Raw genomic sequence first — 17,625 nt, 5'->3', positions numbered from 1 at the left:
CCCATTGTTCCTGAATTGTTATTCTCATCTCCTCCTCGTTTCATCAAAATGTTTCAATTTGCATGATAAGTAAACAATGTTTTGAATATCTTCATTCACCAAAATGATTCATAAACGGTCTGGATATGGCCTAATTTGCAAAGTGACATTGCAAAATTAGGTATATCTATTTCAATAACCCACAACCGAAACATCCAGCACTTAAGAGTGAATCAAATTGACATCTATTGATTTGTAGTTTGCTCCAACTTATGATCCACCAGCAGATGCTCTATTTGGCGTTTGTACCCTTCCTTAAGACCATGACAGAATGAATAACAAGGAATTTAGTACAAATAGCCATTTTAATAACGACTTCAAAAAAAGCATAACATAAAGAGTACACGCATGCAAGGTATGCATGAGCCACACCTTCAAAACTTGTACTATTACACAGAATGTAGACAATTTTGTATCTTTTTTTTATATTTTTTTTAGCTTTATATGATAAAATGAACTTTCATTAGTCACGCACTTTAAAAAAATATTCCCCTAATACTAAGCAGTAGTACTGAATATGACAATGGCAAATTGCTTCCTTATTTCAGTCTCCAATCAAATTAAGTATTTTAACCATGGGCCCTGCAACTGATCAAGGACATTTAATTTAAATAACACAATTCATTACATGAAATTCTCATGCTCTCAAATTCACTTACATAAATCTCAATATTCTTTAAGATTTGAAAATTTACTCCAGATTAAAATGTAGAGAATTCTATATTTTTATACAAGGAATGTGTCAAGCTAAAACATGGGAAAGTGGATTGGGATTAAATGTTAAAATGTAAAGACAAGTCACTTTGATTTTATGTTAGATCTCTGCATATACACAAGTGTGTGAGGGAAATTGTGACATTTCACAATTCAATACCTAGGCAATTTTACAGTTTTTGAAGAGGACTTTCTACACAATGGTGTTCAGAGGTTGGGTTCACAGAAATGTAACAGTTCAAAGTACAGTAAATTGACATGAACTGATAACTGTCACATCCCTATCCTACAGAGAAGAATTCTAGAGCCCCAAACAGGGAGAAAACAATGATGCGAAAGAGAGCATGGCTAGAGGCAGAGCACTGCAGTCTTCAGAGCTACAGTTAAACTTCCACTGCTGGTCAATAGTGAGCTCACTTCCTCTCCCTCAGGGACTTGCGGGCTGCTGGCTTGGCCTTCACTGCAGATTTGGCTGCTTCCTTCTTTGCAGGTGGTGACTTTTTGGGCACTGGGCGCTTTGATGCCCTGCTTGTCAGCTTTTTGACAATGGGCGTTTTGGGCTTGCTCGCTGGAGCAGCTTTCTTGACTGGTGTGGGTGCCGCCTTAGCTGGTGGGGGCGTCTTCTTTGAGGCTACAGCTTTACTGGCAGCTGCAGGTTTCTTAACCGGGGGCACTGGTTTATTTGTTGGTGGCACTGGTTTCCTCGCTGGGGGAGCAGGCTTCTTGGCTGGGGGTGCTGCTTTCTTAGCTTGGGGTGCTGGTTTCTTGACTGGGGGTGCAGATCTCTTAGCAGGGGCAGCTCTTTTCTTGCCCTTAGCCCTCGACTGACTTGCCGGCTGTGACTTCTTGCTGGGGGGAGGGCGACGTGCTTTAGGTGGTGGCCGCTTCACAGCTTTCCTAAGGATCGTATTGAACAAATACACTGTTAGCAGTGAACCATTTGAAACTCCACTATTTTCATTGGATTTCAGCAATTTGACCTTGGACTCACCTCTTAGGAGGGGGTTCATCATCTGACTCCTCATCCTCCTCAGACGACTCCTCTTCCTCCTCAGTGTCCTCATCAGATGAGTCAACCATCTTTCTGCGTTTAGCCTTCTCTGCCATTTTCTGCTCTTTCACTTTCTGTTTTTCTGGGAACAGAATGGCTGGGCTGGGGAATAGAAAAAACAATCTCTAGTCTGAGCCCCCAAAAATAAATAAAAGGTATTGCAAGAGTGCGGGCATTTCTGTTATTACTACCAGACTGTTGAAATATTCAGTACATCAGAGGTTCAGTAAACATGAATGAAAAATGACATGATTAGTGGTGTAGTCAGCATCTTCCTAAACAGAGAATACTGCTCCTGGTATAGCATACATATGTACAGAGGTCAGCAATGAACTTCACAGTGTGATCTTCCTAGGGTGGAGTTCTACCTGGGGTGGTAAGGGTAGCAGAGCTGGTAGGTCCCATTTAGCCCATTCCCAGTGATCTGCTCCATCCAGCCCATCATTTTACACTTCTGCAGTGTCCTTTTTAGGCTGTTCACTGAGGGAAGAGAAGTGCCCAGTGTCAATAAAGAATCTTAACATCTCTGATTCAACCCAGCTAATGAGAGCTCCTGCAGTTTCAGGTAGGTATTCACACATTGTCAAAGCAGTGGTTCAGTTAGGAGAGTAAGGGAACAGGTCTTACCCACACGGTACTCCATGCTGTCCTTGTTTGTCTCTAACAGGAATTTGCGGAGTGTCGTGGTACTGCAAGTCTTGGGTTCGTTCATGGCCACGATGGCTGTCATGATAGCGTCCTCCAGGGGCCCACCTTTAAGCAGGAACTTGCCCCCTTCCCGCTTCAGCTGTGAGGGGGTAAGAGAGAGTCTGAGAGAAACACCTCAGAGCAAAGATCTAACATTATAGACGCAAAATGCCTTTATGGAGTAGACTGAATTGTGCATTCCTTTAGTACAAGACTAACCTGGAATGTTCCAGAGGCACCTTTTCCAGTGATCTGCTCCAGTTGACCCTTGTCCACAGCTCTCACCAGGCCACTCTTTAGGATATCCGGCCTAGGAATGAATCGGTGACTGCATTGAAAACCCTATTTTAACCTACACAACTTTGGACAGTTCAAAAGGTAGTGGGTTCCTTATTTTCAGACTGCAATAAACATACTGTAGATTTGGGTTATGCAGAAGTTTGCATTACCATGTCAGGTACAAGTTAGGTCAAGTTAGCATGCGTTTACGTACTCAGAGAATAACAGGACCCGATCATTGAAACCATTCCCAATCAAATATGACAATAAAAGGTATTTACCGATGCTCCACGTTGAGTTGAGGGAAGTGCTGCTCCACATATTTCTTGATCAGAATGTAAGACGCCTCTTTGGGCTCACATAGCCGTGTGATGATCAGGGGTAGAGCATCCCCAAGGGTCTCTGCCTTCAACCCAGGAGCTACTGCCATCTGTTTCTAGCGCCAAACCATCAGAATCACAGTCAAACTCAGTTGGTAGAGCATGGCACTTGCAACACCAGGATAGTTAGTTCGGTTTCTGGGACCACCCACACAGAAAATGTATGCAAGCATGACTGAGTCGCTTTGGATAAAAGTGTCTGCTAAATGACATATGTACCTACATTATATAGGTATGCACCGTATATTTTATTTAAAATTATGTCTGCTAAAAGCCAAATGGGACAATCACATAATGGTACATTGCTATTGTTTAAGTTTGTAGATAGGCGACTGAAAAACCTACCCCTTTAGCAGTGGATTTATTAGGGGGCTGCTTCCCAATGGTAAAGCTTCCAGAAAGGCCTTTACCCTTCAGCTGTGAGTGTGAATAGGAGGTAAAGGAACATGAGTATGCAGGCCAATAAAGCACCAGACGCACAGGGTATAGGGCACCACAACATGTAAGCCACAGGTCAAACACAAGGATAGGCTGCCACCTAACATTTGCAATTCGTGTTAATTTACTGTTAGCTGTGGTCAGGGATAAGGACTTCTCACCTGTTTGATGGTGCCCTTCTCCAGCTGCCTCTTGAGAGCCTTCTTGAGAAGGAATTTCCTCTTGTCCAACTCCAGGTTAGGGTATTTTTTCACAATGTACTTCATGACAGAATGGGCTGAGGCCCCTGTCTTCTCCTTGCAGGACTGCAGATAGGAAATATGATAAATTGCAGGTGCAGCATTAGTGGGGAGTAAGGGATAACAACATAATAAGTAGTGATGCACCGATATGACATTTTTGGCCGATACCGATAACCTTATAAGACAGTTCTTATTTGATTATCGTAATTGCTGGACTATTAAGCGCACCTGAATATAAACCGCACCCACTGAATTATTAAAAAATATGTATTTTGTACATAAATAAGCCGCAGGTGCCTACCGGTACATTGAAACAAATGAACTTTACACAGCCTTTAAACGAAACACAGCTTGTAACAAAAATAAAGAGGCTTCAACGAAACACGGCTTGTAACAAAAATTAAAACAGTAGCCTAACCAAGAAAGTCATTGGTCACTATCTTCCTCCTCCTGTGCACTTGAAACCACTGAAGTCTTCTCCTTCGGCGTCGGAGTTGAATAGCCTCAGAATTGCTTCATCCGATGTTGGATCATTTTCATTGGCGCTCTTGTCACTTTCATCCGGAGGCAAATACCCCGCTGAGCTCATGCTGCCCCTTCAACACGCAGCAGTCCAGCCTTTCGAAACCCGTTGATGATAGTGGATTTTTTGACAATGCTCCACGCTGTCAGGACCCACAGGCAGACTTGACCATAAGAAGCTATTCGCCTGTGGCCCGTTTTAGTGAAGGATTTCTCCCCACTTGCCATCCAAGCCTCCCACTGAACAAGGAGCGCCACCTTAAATGCACGATTTACACTGATGTCGAGTGGCTGCAAATACTTTGGGCCATCTGCTTTTCTTCCCTCTGAAAGCTTTTGTTGTCTTTTTGCACTGAGTCAGTTCCTCACGCTGCTGTTTCCAACGTCTTATCATCGACTCATTAAGGCCAAGCTCCCATGCAGCAGCTCTATTTCCTTTTCCAACAGCCAGATTGATCACCTTCAACTTGAAAGCTGCATCATATGCATTTCTCCGTGTCTTTGCCATGATGAGGGTGACAAAATTACTACCGTAATCAGAATGATGGGAAGTTTGAGCGCGCTCGATTTACGTCACATTATGTGACGGTGCTCAGTTTTCTGGCGGCATGAATCTTGTGAAAGCGGGAAAAATCCATAAATTATTCACGTCATTGTATAAACCGCGAGGATCAAAGTGTGGGAATAAAGTAGCGGCTTATAGTCTAGAAATTACGGTAGTGGTCGGACCCATCTATGTGAAGCTAGCCACAATAAGGATTAACCACAATAGTGGACTTTGCAGTTATCCTTCAAAATAAAAGTATAGCATAATTCTACTATTTGTATTCATTTGCATCACTGTCAATGACATACTTTTATTTTGAAGGCAACCTGCAAATTCCACTATTGTGGCTAGCTTCACAAAACATAACCCGGTCCGGTCGAGCCTCACTCGCCAGATGAAGCTAGCTGGCTGCTTATAACATTAGCTTTGGGCAACAGGGTAAGTAGCTGGCTAGCTAAATTGAAGTTCAATTTCAATAGGTGAACAACAAGTGGCAACCTAGCTAATACTTACAAGGATTCCTAAATCATTGCTAAGAATAATGAATATGACTGCAGTTTCTACTGGTCATTTTTTTCAGACTGGTTGTATTGGTGCTAGCTAGGTACCAAGCTAAAGCTAGCTACCCCAGAAGTTGCGTTTGAACAAATGCTTTATTACCAACGCGGTATTGTCAACACATTGTTTGTGGTGTTTGCTAGTTTGCAGACTTTTCTGTACAGCTTTGACAGTGCTACTGTATCGTTTTTGACAGGCAAAGACACAAATGGCATTCCATAGTATGTATGTCGTGAAGCTCATAGCAGTGATGCTATTACTGTGTAACTCCGGAAGGCCAACATCTGAAAAATAGCGCACTTGGTCGTGTGTACCAGTGCTCGACCAGTCGGCGAAAGCAAACATCACCCATGACAGAGACCGGTTGTCTGTCAAGGGCTATGAATCCCATTATCTTGGCTTGAATGGATTTCGCCTTTGAATTGTCTCGTTGAAATGTTCTTACTCTTTCAAATGACTGCTTGGCTTGTTGCCTGCTCGAGCCATACAGCAGACATCGTGGGCTAGGTTAGGAATGCTGTGTTGCACGTGTAGCGCAAAATTTTATGTGGCGTCATTACGTCATGTTCCTACGTTATATAGGTATGCACGGTAGCTTTGACATCCGTTTTTAACATCGGTGTTAAACTAGACATCGGGCCGATACCGATGTTGGCATTTTGAGCCAATATGGGCCTATGCCAATATGTTCACCGATATATTGTGCATCCCTAGTAATAAGTATTGTGTACAGACCTCAATAGCCTCAATGAGGATGTCGTCCATCCTAGGCGGCTGCATGGTGGAGGTGCTCTTATTAGTGAGTGTTGCACGTTTGCTGGCAGACATGGTGGCCCAGGCAGGAATGGTCCTTTTAATAGGTTTCTTGACTTTCTCTTTCACTCCATCTTTCTCTCTACAGCCAAACCACAACACAGCAAGCACGAAAATGTGAAATTATACATTTATCGAAATAGATTTGAATGCAACATTTACAGGGTTTGAGCACAAGCAACTCACTCCTTCTCAGCCTCTTCCCCCTCAGCCTTCTTCTCCTCAGTCTTCTTTCCAGTCGATTCATCAGGTTTCTCACCATTCTCTTTTGGGTCTCCTTCACCTGTGCCCTCACATTCTCCTTGACCCTCCCCCTTCTTGGCTACTGGGGCTGCGGGTGCTACCTCCTGCTCCTCCTCAACAGAGGCAGATTCCTCAGAGCTGGCATCAGGCTCTGAAGAGAAATGTGGAAGGAGGAAGACAAGAGTGAATATGTAAATTCAGCAAGTAGATGTGAAACTATTTACATGCCACTCAACAACAAGAACTCTGAACAATGTCTGATTCCACGCTTTCCTAAAATAACCACTAATAGCGGGCAAGACCTAGATTCACCAGAATTCCAATCAGTTCCTGTCAAGTGGTGACTATTCACTCATAGCCTGTCAATGCTGGGTACCAATCTGAATCTCAAAGCATAGTTCCTGTTCATGTCGAGGGTCTTGAACTCACCTCCATCTGGTGCAGCCAAGGGGGGTGTCTCCTGGGGTGGAGTCCCAGCTGCACGACGTATAGGCATGACTCCAAACGGTTGACTATAGAGACGCAAAATTATAAATTAAAACATTTCCTCAGCACTGACATATACATTTTACCGATCACAATAAAGTTATTGGATGTAAAGCAACTTAGCATCACCCAATGGTAACATCATGCAGTCACCCACTGCTTCTGTATGTGCGAGGAAACGTCAATCATGGCCTCATTCATCAAACGCAAGATACTGCTCTTTGCAAAGTACATTATCGTCAAACATCGACAAAACCACAAGCAGTGTGCACTTTTCTATAATGTTTTTGGAATGATGGGGGCGTGTAAATAGTTATCAAAAATGAATATCGGTGAAGATGCACGTCTTCCAGTAAAAATTCAAATATGGCCATTTTGTCCATTGATTTAGGCCACCCCACACCGTAATGGCGCTGCATAGAGCTGATGGTAAATGCACCGAAGTTGCATTGGTAAATAAGAAAACGGCGCATGCATTTTTGCAAAAGATCTCATGTATAACGCTTTTTGCAGGGACTAACCATGAACAATTGTTTATATTCTTACCTTCAGACTTTCTATAAAGATGTTGAAATAAAATTGCTTCGCTCTCCTTTCCTTCTTTTTTTGTTACTTACGTGCCCCTCCCCCTTGAACGTACACGTAGCAACCTCGTGGGTGTGGTGTCACGTTGGGTGTGTTCTTTGTTGGTTTGCTATGTAGAATCCTTGGGACGTCCAACTATGACGTCACCCCATTGAATTCAACATTTACAAAACTGTAAGGGTTAGGGTAGGGGTGAGGGTCAATGACTGTTTAAATGACTGGACAAAGCCATCGATCTCGTGACACCGTTCATTCCTATGTGAAGACTCAATAGGCATTGAAACCAAATTATGTCGGTTAAAACAAGGATGGGTAACTGCATACTTGGGAGTTTGTATGAAAGTGGGCTTGCAAATAAGTGGGTGAATCGGGATCAACAGAGAAGAGAGAAAATGGTCCAATTCACGCACTTATCAAGAGAACATCACTGGTCATCTGTGCTGCCTCTGATCTGGTGGACAACCTAAACACAAATGCTTCCTTCATAAATTGTGTTTGGAGTGTGCCCCTGGCTATCAATTTTTTTCTTTAACCTTTACTTAACTAGGCAAGTCAGTTAAGAACCAAATCTTATTTACAATGACGGCCTACTCTGGCCAAACCCCGACGACGCTGGGCCAATTGTGCGCCACCCTATGGGACTCCCAATCATGGCCGAATGTGACACAGACCGCTGAACCACTCAGGAGCAATAAAAATAAATTGTGCCATCTGGTTTGCATAATAAGGAATTTAAAATGATTTATACTTTGATATTTTAAAAAGTACATTTTAGTATATTTTATCAATTACTTTTGATACTTAGGTATATTTAAAACCAAACACTTTTGACTTTTACTACAGATAAGTAGTATTTTACTGGGTGACTTTCACTTGAGTCATTTTCTATTAAGGGTATGTTTACTTCTACTCTTGTATGACAATTGGGTACTTATTTCACCACGGAGTATAGTATGAAGATCTGCATGCTTCCCAGATGAAACAGTTTGTGCATATATTATGAAAACATTGACGTTTTTGTTCGTTTTGGACTACAGAAAGTGTTTGGCTGTTGGGGCAAACAAAATGTTTGAGGCAAGCCGACATCCGTAGCTGAAGTCTACGCCCCCACATCTGCGATTGGTCAACAGTAGAGGGATTCTTCCATGAAGTGCCCATTGTCATTTGAGGATAGGACTCGTCCTCATGCAAATTTAGACTATTCGATCTCCTTGGCAAAAACGCAAAAATCCATGACAGATTTCTTGAGTTATTTTTGCGTTAATTCTGACTATTTTGAGGCAGCGCATACGGGCTACAGCGTTTCAAAATTGACAAACAGTACTATTGCCGCTCTTATCTTGTATCTTGTATTGGGGCGGCAAATTCAAATCCCCGAGCTGACAAGGTACAAATCTGTCGTTCTGCCCCTGAACAGGCAGTTAACCCACTGTTCCTAGGCTTTCATTGAAAATAAGAATTTGTTCTTAACCGACTTGCCTAGTTAAATAAAAAATAAAGAAATTTCAAGTGAAGGTCATGTAAGCACACTTGTTGGTTCAAAATGAATGACGCATGCTGACCCTTTATTTTTTAGGCGAGGTCATGGCGACGTTGGTTAGCTAAACTCAAGGGAAGAAACACAAAGGGTCATCTCGTGCCGAACTGCGCATGTGCACACCGTCAAAGTTACTCCTTCACTATAAAATCAGTGAAACGTGTCAGTTTCACGAGGTTGCAGTATAAACATGTTCAACTCCATTAGACATTGACGAATCTAGGTTGTGCCTTTAGATTTTTCACTGCACTCGGACTTCTGAAACCCAAAACCCTGGCCGGCTTGTTTCGCAAGCGTTCCAGGATGTTGCGCCTCTGGGTTTAGAAACTGTGGTCAAGGCAAAGATATTTAAGCAATAAGGAACAAGGGGTGTAGTATATGGCCAATATACCACGGTTAAGGGCTGTTCCTTAGCATGATCAACGTCGAGTGCCTGGACACAGTCCTTAACTGTGGTATATTGGCCATATATCACAAACCCCAGAAGTGCCTTATTGCCATTATAAACTGTTTACCAATGGAATTCGAGCAGTAAAAACAAGTTGTCATACCGTGGTATATGGTCTGATATACCACGGCTGTCAGCCAATCAGGGCTCTGAAACCCCCAGTTTATAATTATAACTAACCCCTTTTGCCCCAAGGATCCCGAATAGCACTAAAATAGTTATTTAAATCAGCAGAGAACTACTGCCCACTCTCATTGAAGCCACGAAAGGCCGGCTGCTGTACTGTAGGCATTGTTTGCAGAAAACAGGATCCCCACTATAGTGAGTGGGGAAATGGCAATATGTGTGTTAAATCTTCATGTAAATACTATTTTTTTTCCAAAAGACAATCATGGTACCAATTATTGCTTCTATTACACCAGATGCAGGTCATTGAACCAATGTTAAATTTTTATTTTTTGGGGCGGCAGGTAGCCTAGTAACCGAAAGGTTGCTTGATCGAATCCCCGAGCTGACAAGGTCGTTCTGCCCCTGAACAAGGCAGTTAACCCACTGTTCATAGAATGTCATTGTAAATAAGAATTTGTTCTTAACTGAATTGCCTAGTTAAATAAAGGAAGAAGTAGGTAACATCTCGGGAACCGCAATATATATAGCAATCTTCTGACAACCTGGAATGCAACTAGAGCATTTGAGAGATTGTAATTCAGCACCGTGTGCCCTGCGACAATCTACAAATCACCGTGTATTCATCCCAAATAACAACTCTTATCTGAATGTGCGCAAGGTCAGAAAATCTCTGCAGCTTCTCGCTCTGGTCGATCCCCTCAAACTGCATTACTTGCGTTCCATCCCGTGTAAAGTCGGGATATTCCATGCTATGTAACCACTTGATGACTTCGTCACTCACTGAACGAGGCAGCAATGTATATACGTTTCAGTACCTGCTAGATAGAATGTGTAACTTTACCGAAGCACCCGGTGCTTCCTGAGACATACATGTCTCCAGGTGTGGTTCTCAAATATTCTGTTTAGTATGACTAAATGCAACAACATGGATCGTAAACCTACCCGCTGGAACGCACCCAATGAATACTTATTTGGGATGTAATACAGTGATTTTGCAGAGCTCTACTCAACCCCATTGAATGCCAATGTTGTATAATGATTTGGAACATGTGAAAAGTAGAAATTCTAATAAAATACTGCAGCATTTCTATCTGGTATCTCTTCTCCCAGATTTGCTTACCAGGCAGTAAGCCAGAACTGTTCCGACCCAGTAAATACATCTGAACCCTTCAGGTCGAAACGCATAGCTACCAGAATGTGGACAGCACGTAGAAGGGGCGGGATATGGCTGGGAAAACGTACCAGGGATGGAAGATGTTGCTGTACTCCTAATTATCCTATTATCGAACATTTTAAGTTAAAGATTGAAATACTGCTCGTTTTTAATTAAACTGGCCTTTTCGTCCTTATGCCTACAACAGAAGCCACAGCAGCCATTTTGGAATGGCATGCAGAATATCGCGTTGAACAACAAAGGAGACTGATTGGCTGACTATCCTCTTTATTGTTCAACGCGACGTGCCATTCCAAAATGGCTACGGCATTCCAACCTGAGAGATCCAGACACAAACAGAACGAGGTAACACAGACACGTCACCGGGACTATAAAGCTGAAGCATCCGTTTAGAACGTTCTCGCCACCAAATATGGTAGTGAGAGGAAGTCCAGCGGCGGGTGGTGGAAATTAGTTTGTGCACTTCAGAGGCATTCCCTACCGGAAATATGCAAATACATGCTACAACGCGCCAATACTATATCGCTAGCTTGCGCTTGACTTTGCCTACCTTCTGTCTTGTTCTGCCCACTATGCTCTCACTGTAAATTAACTATATTGGGTTAGTTCTACATCTCTTTGGTTCAGATATATGTTCTCGCTAACCAGGCGCCAACCTTTGTCCTGCAGAAGTCACTGTGGACTACAGTGTTGGCCTACTTGATTGTAGCTGGATAAGGTTAACTCCGATAGTTAAAGGACACAACATTATATATCTGTCCTATTATGGCTTCTGAGAACATGGGCAGCGCCATTGAGGCCTTCTCCAGTTTGAAGTAGTCAATTTTAATCTTTTACTTCTATGAGTTGGTAAACAAATTGAAAGGGTGCATACAGCCACCTAGAATGTGTTTGAACAGGTATAAATCCAAGGTTGGCGATTTACTGCCAATGTTTGCTCATAAATATAATTAATTGGCTGATCGCACTTTATGACCTGGATGGAATTATGTGATCCTTCCTTAACCCATAGGAAATCAGCACCCAGTTGACCACTTCAAAATGGTGAAAGTCCTCAATGGTGCTGCCAATGCTAAAACAGATTTCTGGGCACTAGTCCATCTCTATGGGTTAACCCTAGTCTTTCCAAGATTAGGTCATCCCATACCTGCAGCTACCAATGAAATCCTATCCATTAAGTATTTCTTATCAAAGCTGTTTGAATATTTCATTTTCCCAATGGTCTCCGTCAGCTACAATCTAGATTTCAAATACCATTACTGGTTTCCAGTCTGTCAAAGTTAGAAATCATCTGAAATGTGATCAAAGGCAATGGTAGACACAGACTTACATTTCTGAAGACTGTATTTGAATGCCCTCTGCAGAGGTTTCCTCTCATCCATTACAGTGGAGTGTAACTTCAGTTCAGTAACTACACCGGAATTAGAGATCACATGAGCATTACATAGGAATGCTGGCAAACGTCATAAGGCTATGCAAGATATGACTTGTCCTACCACAATCATGCCCCATCTTACATCGTGCTCAGCTAGTTCATTACAATATTTCCACACTAATACAGGTTATAAAATAAGATACGGTCAATCCCCCGTTGAGGAAAAGTTACTGTCGCTAATTTGCTTTTCAACCAATGTGCATGAATGGAGAAAACTGGCAACTCTTATTAGAAAAGGCTCAATAATAGATGCTAATTGTTCTAGTTAACTTCATTGGTCCGCCAATAGTTGCTTATATACACAAAAGTATGTGGATTCTGCTTTTTCAGCCTCACCATTTGCTGCATGGCTGTGTACTCTTTTATACACCTGTCAATCTCCATAGAAAAAACATTGGCAGTAGACCGCCCTTCCTGAAGAGCTTAGTGACATTCAACGTGGCACTGTAATAGGACGCCACCTTTCCAACAAGTCAGTTCATCAAATGTCTGCCCTGCTAGAGCTGCTCATCAACTGTAAATGCTGTTATTGTGAAGTGGAAACGTTTAGGAGCAACAATGGCTCAGCCGCAAAGTGGTAGGCCACACAAGCTACCTGCCGAATGGCAACTGTAAAATTTGTGGACGAGGATTAATGGGGCTGTTTTTCATGGTTCAGGCTAGGCCCATTAGTTTCGGTGAAGGGAAATCTTAACACTACAGCACACCATGACATTCTAGATGATTCTGTGCTTCCAACTTTGTGGCATACAGTTTGGAGAAGGCTGTTTCCTGTTTCAGCATGACAATGCCCGCATGCACAAAGCGAGGTCCATACAAAAATGGTTTGTCGAGATCGGTGTGGAAGAACTTGACTGGCCTGCACGGAGCCCTGATCTCAACCCCATTGAACACCTTTGGGATGAATTGGAATGTCGACTGCAAGCCAAGTCTAATCACCCAACATCAGTGACTGGCCTCACTAATGCTCTTGTTGCAGAATGGAAGCAAGTCCCCACAGCAATGTCTCAACATCTAGTGGAAAGCCTTCCCTCTTAGAAGAGTGGAGGCTGTTATAGCAACAAAGGGGGGCCCAACTCCATTATTTATGCCCATGATTTTAGAATGAGATGCTCGACGAGCAGGTGTTCACATACTTTTGGTAATGTATCTTTTACAATTCCTATACTGTAGTCTCATTTTAGAGATGGCACTTGACACAAAATTCACTTTCAACTTCAGACTGCATTGCAAGCAATGTTAAAACCAAGTAAAAAAACTTGTAGTGCAAACATCACCACTCAACAAAATAACCACCATTGATTGCATTTGCTATGATTTTTAAATACCTTTTTTGTCTTTAATGTATTTACAAGCTTTTAATTTGCTCTGTAGGTCTGAAGTATTACAAGCGCTTCATGTTCAGCAACCCTGGCATTTGCTTTTTAAACTTGCATTTTGCTTATTTCATTTGAATGCATCTATTGTTCATTGTTGTTTATTTATGTTCATGTGATGTTCTTTTGTGGACTGATTTGCATTGCTTCTTGAATGCATACCACTGCCTCTTGGGAAGTTTACGTACATATCACATAGAGAGCAAGCCAAATCAGAGGAAACACTTCCTGTGATTAATCACTGATAACCATTGACGTCAGTTGTCCCTGTGCATTCACTCTCTGCCTTCCCCTACATTCCAAAATAACTTTTTACCCTGTTTTCAACCAAACAACATGGAATCCAGGGAGGCTATTTATTTCACAATTATTATTGTTATTATAATTAATATTGTTATTTCTATTCATCATCAATGTTCTCATTGTGAGCATCTGCAAATGTTAAATAAACGTCCATATTTGCAGTCCTTAAAAAAATAATAAATTAAAGAGTCCGGAACCTATGTATCTTTAAGTCTCTTCTTAAAAAGTAACAAAAGAAAAGTAAGTTAAAATTTAAAACAAAAATATTTTCTATGTATAATACAGGTATTTAGTGCTTCCGCCATTAGAATTCAAACTCAAAATGGCGGCATGTCTCAGAACCATTCCGCAGAAAAAATTCCAGCCGTATACATGTCATTCTGCTCGCACACATTTTGTAGGTTTGTCCGTTTGTTCTGCTACGAGGATGCAGTTATTCTATGTAGCAACAGCTGTCCTCTTGTCCTGGAGGCTTGCAGCGGTCACCTGCTCCCTTGTCAATTATCCTCCGACTCTTCCTCGGCCTCCCTCAGCCAGGTGAAGAAAGCGGTTACAGACTTGAGAGCCACACCTTTGCCCAGCTGCTCCGCGGGGTCCTTGCTGGTCTCCCACTTGTAAAAAGCGTCCTCCGAGATGACGTCCTCGTCATACAGACAGTCAAAGAACATCCGGAGCAGGTCTGGAGAGACAGAGGGGAAAGGGCTATAATAACCAAATCCCTTAAATCTAGAATCCTTAATTGAACTGATAAGTGGCTCCCCATCTATGTTTTGGTAAAAAGCTGAGGGATGGGCCTGGAGAAATGTAACCACTCAAATTCATAGACAGAGCTATGTATGCAAGGACTATCCATCCATGATATCAACATTTGAGTGGTTAAATTCAAAGATTTAACCATGTTACATTTGCATTGTTTACAAACAATGGAGTAAAACAAGCATATTTCGGGTTCTGATGGGGTATGACAATTAAACTAAGCTCATGAGGGATTTATAAGATATATTATTCAAGAATAACATTTTATTTTATTTATTAATTTTTATACAACTAGGTAAATGGGTGTATATATCATTCATTTATAAGTAAAAAAAAAATGTATGTAGCAACTAAGGATTCTAGCTTTAAATGAGTCTGTTTTCATAGTAAGTTCATGAAGACATTTTTATGTAATAGCAATGGCTGCATGAAATAAAACCATAAAAGGATGTCTTCAGGGCGGCAGGTAGCCTAACATATAAAGCATAGGGTCCAATAACAGAAAGGTTGCTGGTTCAGATACCTGAGCCGACAAGGTGAAAAATCTGTCAATGGGCCCTTGAGAAAAGGCACTTAACCATAATTTGATCCAGGGGCACCGTACTATTATGTCTGACCCTGTAAAACCAAACAATTTACTGCACTGATCTGGTGTATGTGACAAAAAAACATTGTAGTTTTGTCAAGAATAAAAAAGTAAATGTAAAATGGTTCTGTGCAGGGCAGGAGACAGAACCGTGCTCATATCTTTATAGTGAATCTTCAGGTTTAACGTTCTAAGTGGCATGTTACTTACTAGGAGGCTGATCCAGTGTGACTATCAGCGCCTGAAGTGCATAAAGTGCTTGAAGCTGTCGCTCAGTGTCTGAGTTAAGGTACTTGAGTAATACGGGCAATCTCCTCTGTATGATGGCTACGTCCACTCGACAGGAAGTGCTTTCATCTACACAAGAAACAAAGATGGAGAAAATTATTGTGAACTGCTCTAGCTATATAATATATACAAAACAATGGACTATCCCTAGCTAAAAGAATGACAGCTTACCTTTCACCGCTGCCTTACACACAGCAGTCATCAGAGCTCTCAGGAACGGAGACGAGCTCATCTGAGATTCATCTAGATTTGCCTGGGATGTGGCGGACAACAGAGGAGCACAAAGAAGCTCCGGTTAGACATGGGAAAGCTGCACGACATCAGTGCCTGGATCTCTGACACTTCACTTGAAATATGCAACACTATGTATTTATAATCCAATATGTGTATGACAAAGCCAAACGTGCCTGTGCTAGGCTGTGTAGTGGGCTTTTAATGTTACAGTTCGTACCTCTACCCAGTCAAAGATCTGCTCATCACTGGCCATGTCCTCCAGCAGGAGTCTCTCCAGCTGCCGGTTGAGCACCTCGGGGGACAATTCTGTCGCAGAGAGGGCTGCCTCAGGGCTAGAGCAGTCCACCACAGTGAACTGGAGCTTCTGACAGGAGGAGGGGAGACGGAGAGGAGAGAAGGTTTAGGTTGCTGTGAAACCGTTTGTTGGGATGCCTCCATGCCGTAATACAATGAGTCTCAATCACTAACCTGCTGCGAGATGAAATCCTGGATGTCCTCTTCCTCTGGCAGGAAGTCACTCCAGCTGAGGCCCGCCTTTCTCCACAAGGTGCCTACTTTCCTATGGCTCTGTGTGGGAGACAGACAGGACAACATGTCAGAACCCTGGCATCCAATAGTTAATGGGTTTGCTGACTTGATACTCACTTGCACCCCGACAAAAGTCATGCAAAAATATCCGACAGCTATATTAACAAGATGCTGTGTGAAATTCCCTCTCAGGTCAGAAGAGCTAAAGGGGTAAAACATTATTTCAGGAATATTAGAGGAAAAAAAGAACTAGAGGAATAAAACCCACACAATGTAACTTACCATTTGTTTGCATAGTATGTGCAGTATTTCAGAAAATAAGACCCCAGCTCTTCCAACAGGAAGTAAAGGTTTGCTTAATTCACTGTGGACAAAGAGAAAAGCATTAGATGTCTTCAGCGGTTCCATCCCGCCCAACTGTTTTCCTTCATATCACAGTTTACAGAAAGCAGGGAATGGAGGTGTGAGAGCCAACATCAACACTCCATAATGAAAGAACTGCGATAGAAACAAGCCGCAATTCTTGACAGAGGGAACGGAATGGGGTACATTTTACTCATCATGCAGACTGAGATCTGAATAAATGTGGGTTGCATGTGGAGTGATCTGATCAGATAAGATCTGTTGATGCAATAACCCCCCCTTGATCCCCATAGCTTTACAGGGAGATAACAATACAATATTGTTGTGCTGTGGAGTAGCAGTGTTACCTAAAGAGCTCTCTCATAGAGAAGCCCCCGTCTCTCAGCACAGGGCTGAGCAGCTCGGCCAGATACAGCCAGATATGGGGAATGTCAATGGCCATGTCGTCCGCCAGTTCAAGGGTGTCAGCAAACCTGAAGGAAACACAGATATACTGAGGAGACAGCCATTTTAGATACAGCACAGTTGTACGATGACAGCTCGAATGAGAGCAGATGGATATGTAGGCAGGCTGACCCTTTGAAGAACTGGGGCTTGGGCAGGGTGCCCTGCTGCACTAACTGGAAGAGGAGCTGGCCCATGTGGTCCCGTGTGATCTGACTGCGCTCCAGAGTGGACTCCACCCCCACACGAACAAACACGTGGAGCTGAGAGGACAGGTCCAGCTCGTTCACACACTGCACAGCCTCCTACAGAGAATAAAAACACACATATTGGTGTTACAAACTTCCTGTAGAGTAAAATACAAAAGCATGCACATACAGTATGCAGCATTATCAGAGGACCGGGCACAGATTAAGCACCATCAAATGGGAGGAATGACA

At 42.5% G+C, this 17,625-nt stretch overlaps 2 protein-coding genes across 18 annotated transcripts in view; both read right to left on the bottom strand.

Moving 5' to 3' along the window:
• Positions 1-325: 325 nt before the first annotated feature.
• LOC135540092 (heterochromatin protein 1-binding protein 3-like) lies at positions 326-13,460 on the bottom strand. Of its 3 annotated transcripts, none has more exons than XM_064966451.1 (12): positions 12,203-13,460; positions 6,943-7,025; positions 6,457-6,664; positions 6,193-6,352; positions 3,750-3,893; positions 3,496-3,567; positions 3,052-3,206; positions 2,711-2,801; positions 2,432-2,591; positions 2,173-2,284; positions 1,745-1,906; positions 326-1,650 (listed from the first exon to the last, which is right to left on the bottom strand). In XM_064966451.1, exons 2-12 carry the CDS (start codon positions 7,007-7,009, stop codon positions 1,167-1,169), a joined length of 1,815 nt encoding a protein of 604 aa, XP_064822523.1. In that variant the 5' UTR covers positions 7,010-7,025; positions 12,203-13,460; the 3' UTR covers positions 326-1,166. The 3 variants fall into 3 exon arrangements, with proteins under 3 accessions (XP_064822523.1, XP_064822524.1, XP_064822522.1); XM_064966452.1 differs by lacking the exon at positions 12,203-13,460 and adding an exon at positions 7,546-8,293 and having other exon boundaries at positions 3,052-3,200; XM_064966450.1 differs by lacking the exon at positions 12,203-13,460 and adding an exon at positions 7,546-8,290.
• A 154-nt stretch (positions 13,461-13,614) lies between these two features.
• LOC135540089 (eukaryotic translation initiation factor 4 gamma 3-like) overlaps positions 13,615-17,625 on the bottom strand; it is a 75,933-nt gene continuing 71,922 nt past the window's right edge. For all 15 annotated transcript variants that reach the window (XM_064966431.1, XM_064966433.1, XM_064966436.1 and 12 more), the window contains 8 exons: positions 17,318-17,490; positions 17,089-17,214; positions 16,661-16,742; positions 16,319-16,417; positions 16,068-16,214; positions 15,788-15,869; positions 15,539-15,685; positions 13,615-14,665 (listed from right to left, as the gene is read on the bottom strand). In XM_064966431.1, the coding sequence (XP_064822503.1) occupies positions 14,484-14,665; positions 15,539-15,685; positions 15,788-15,869; positions 16,068-16,214; positions 16,319-16,417; positions 16,661-16,742; positions 17,089-17,214; positions 17,318-17,490 (1,038 nt within the window). In that variant the 3' untranslated portion in view covers positions 13,615-14,483. The remainder of the gene's footprint in view (positions 14,666-15,538; positions 15,686-15,787; positions 15,870-16,067; positions 16,215-16,318; positions 16,418-16,660; positions 16,743-17,088; positions 17,215-17,317; positions 17,491-17,625) is intronic.

Source organism: Oncorhynchus masou, chromosome 5, assembly GCF_036934945.1.
Source record: "Oncorhynchus masou masou isolate Uvic2021 chromosome 5, UVic_Omas_1.1, whole genome shotgun sequence".
NCBI lineage: Eukaryota > Metazoa > Chordata > Actinopteri > Salmoniformes > Salmonidae > Oncorhynchus > Oncorhynchus masou.
The sequence above is the reverse complement of the archived record's forward strand: the minus strand, read 5'-3'. Positions and strand labels throughout refer to the sequence as shown.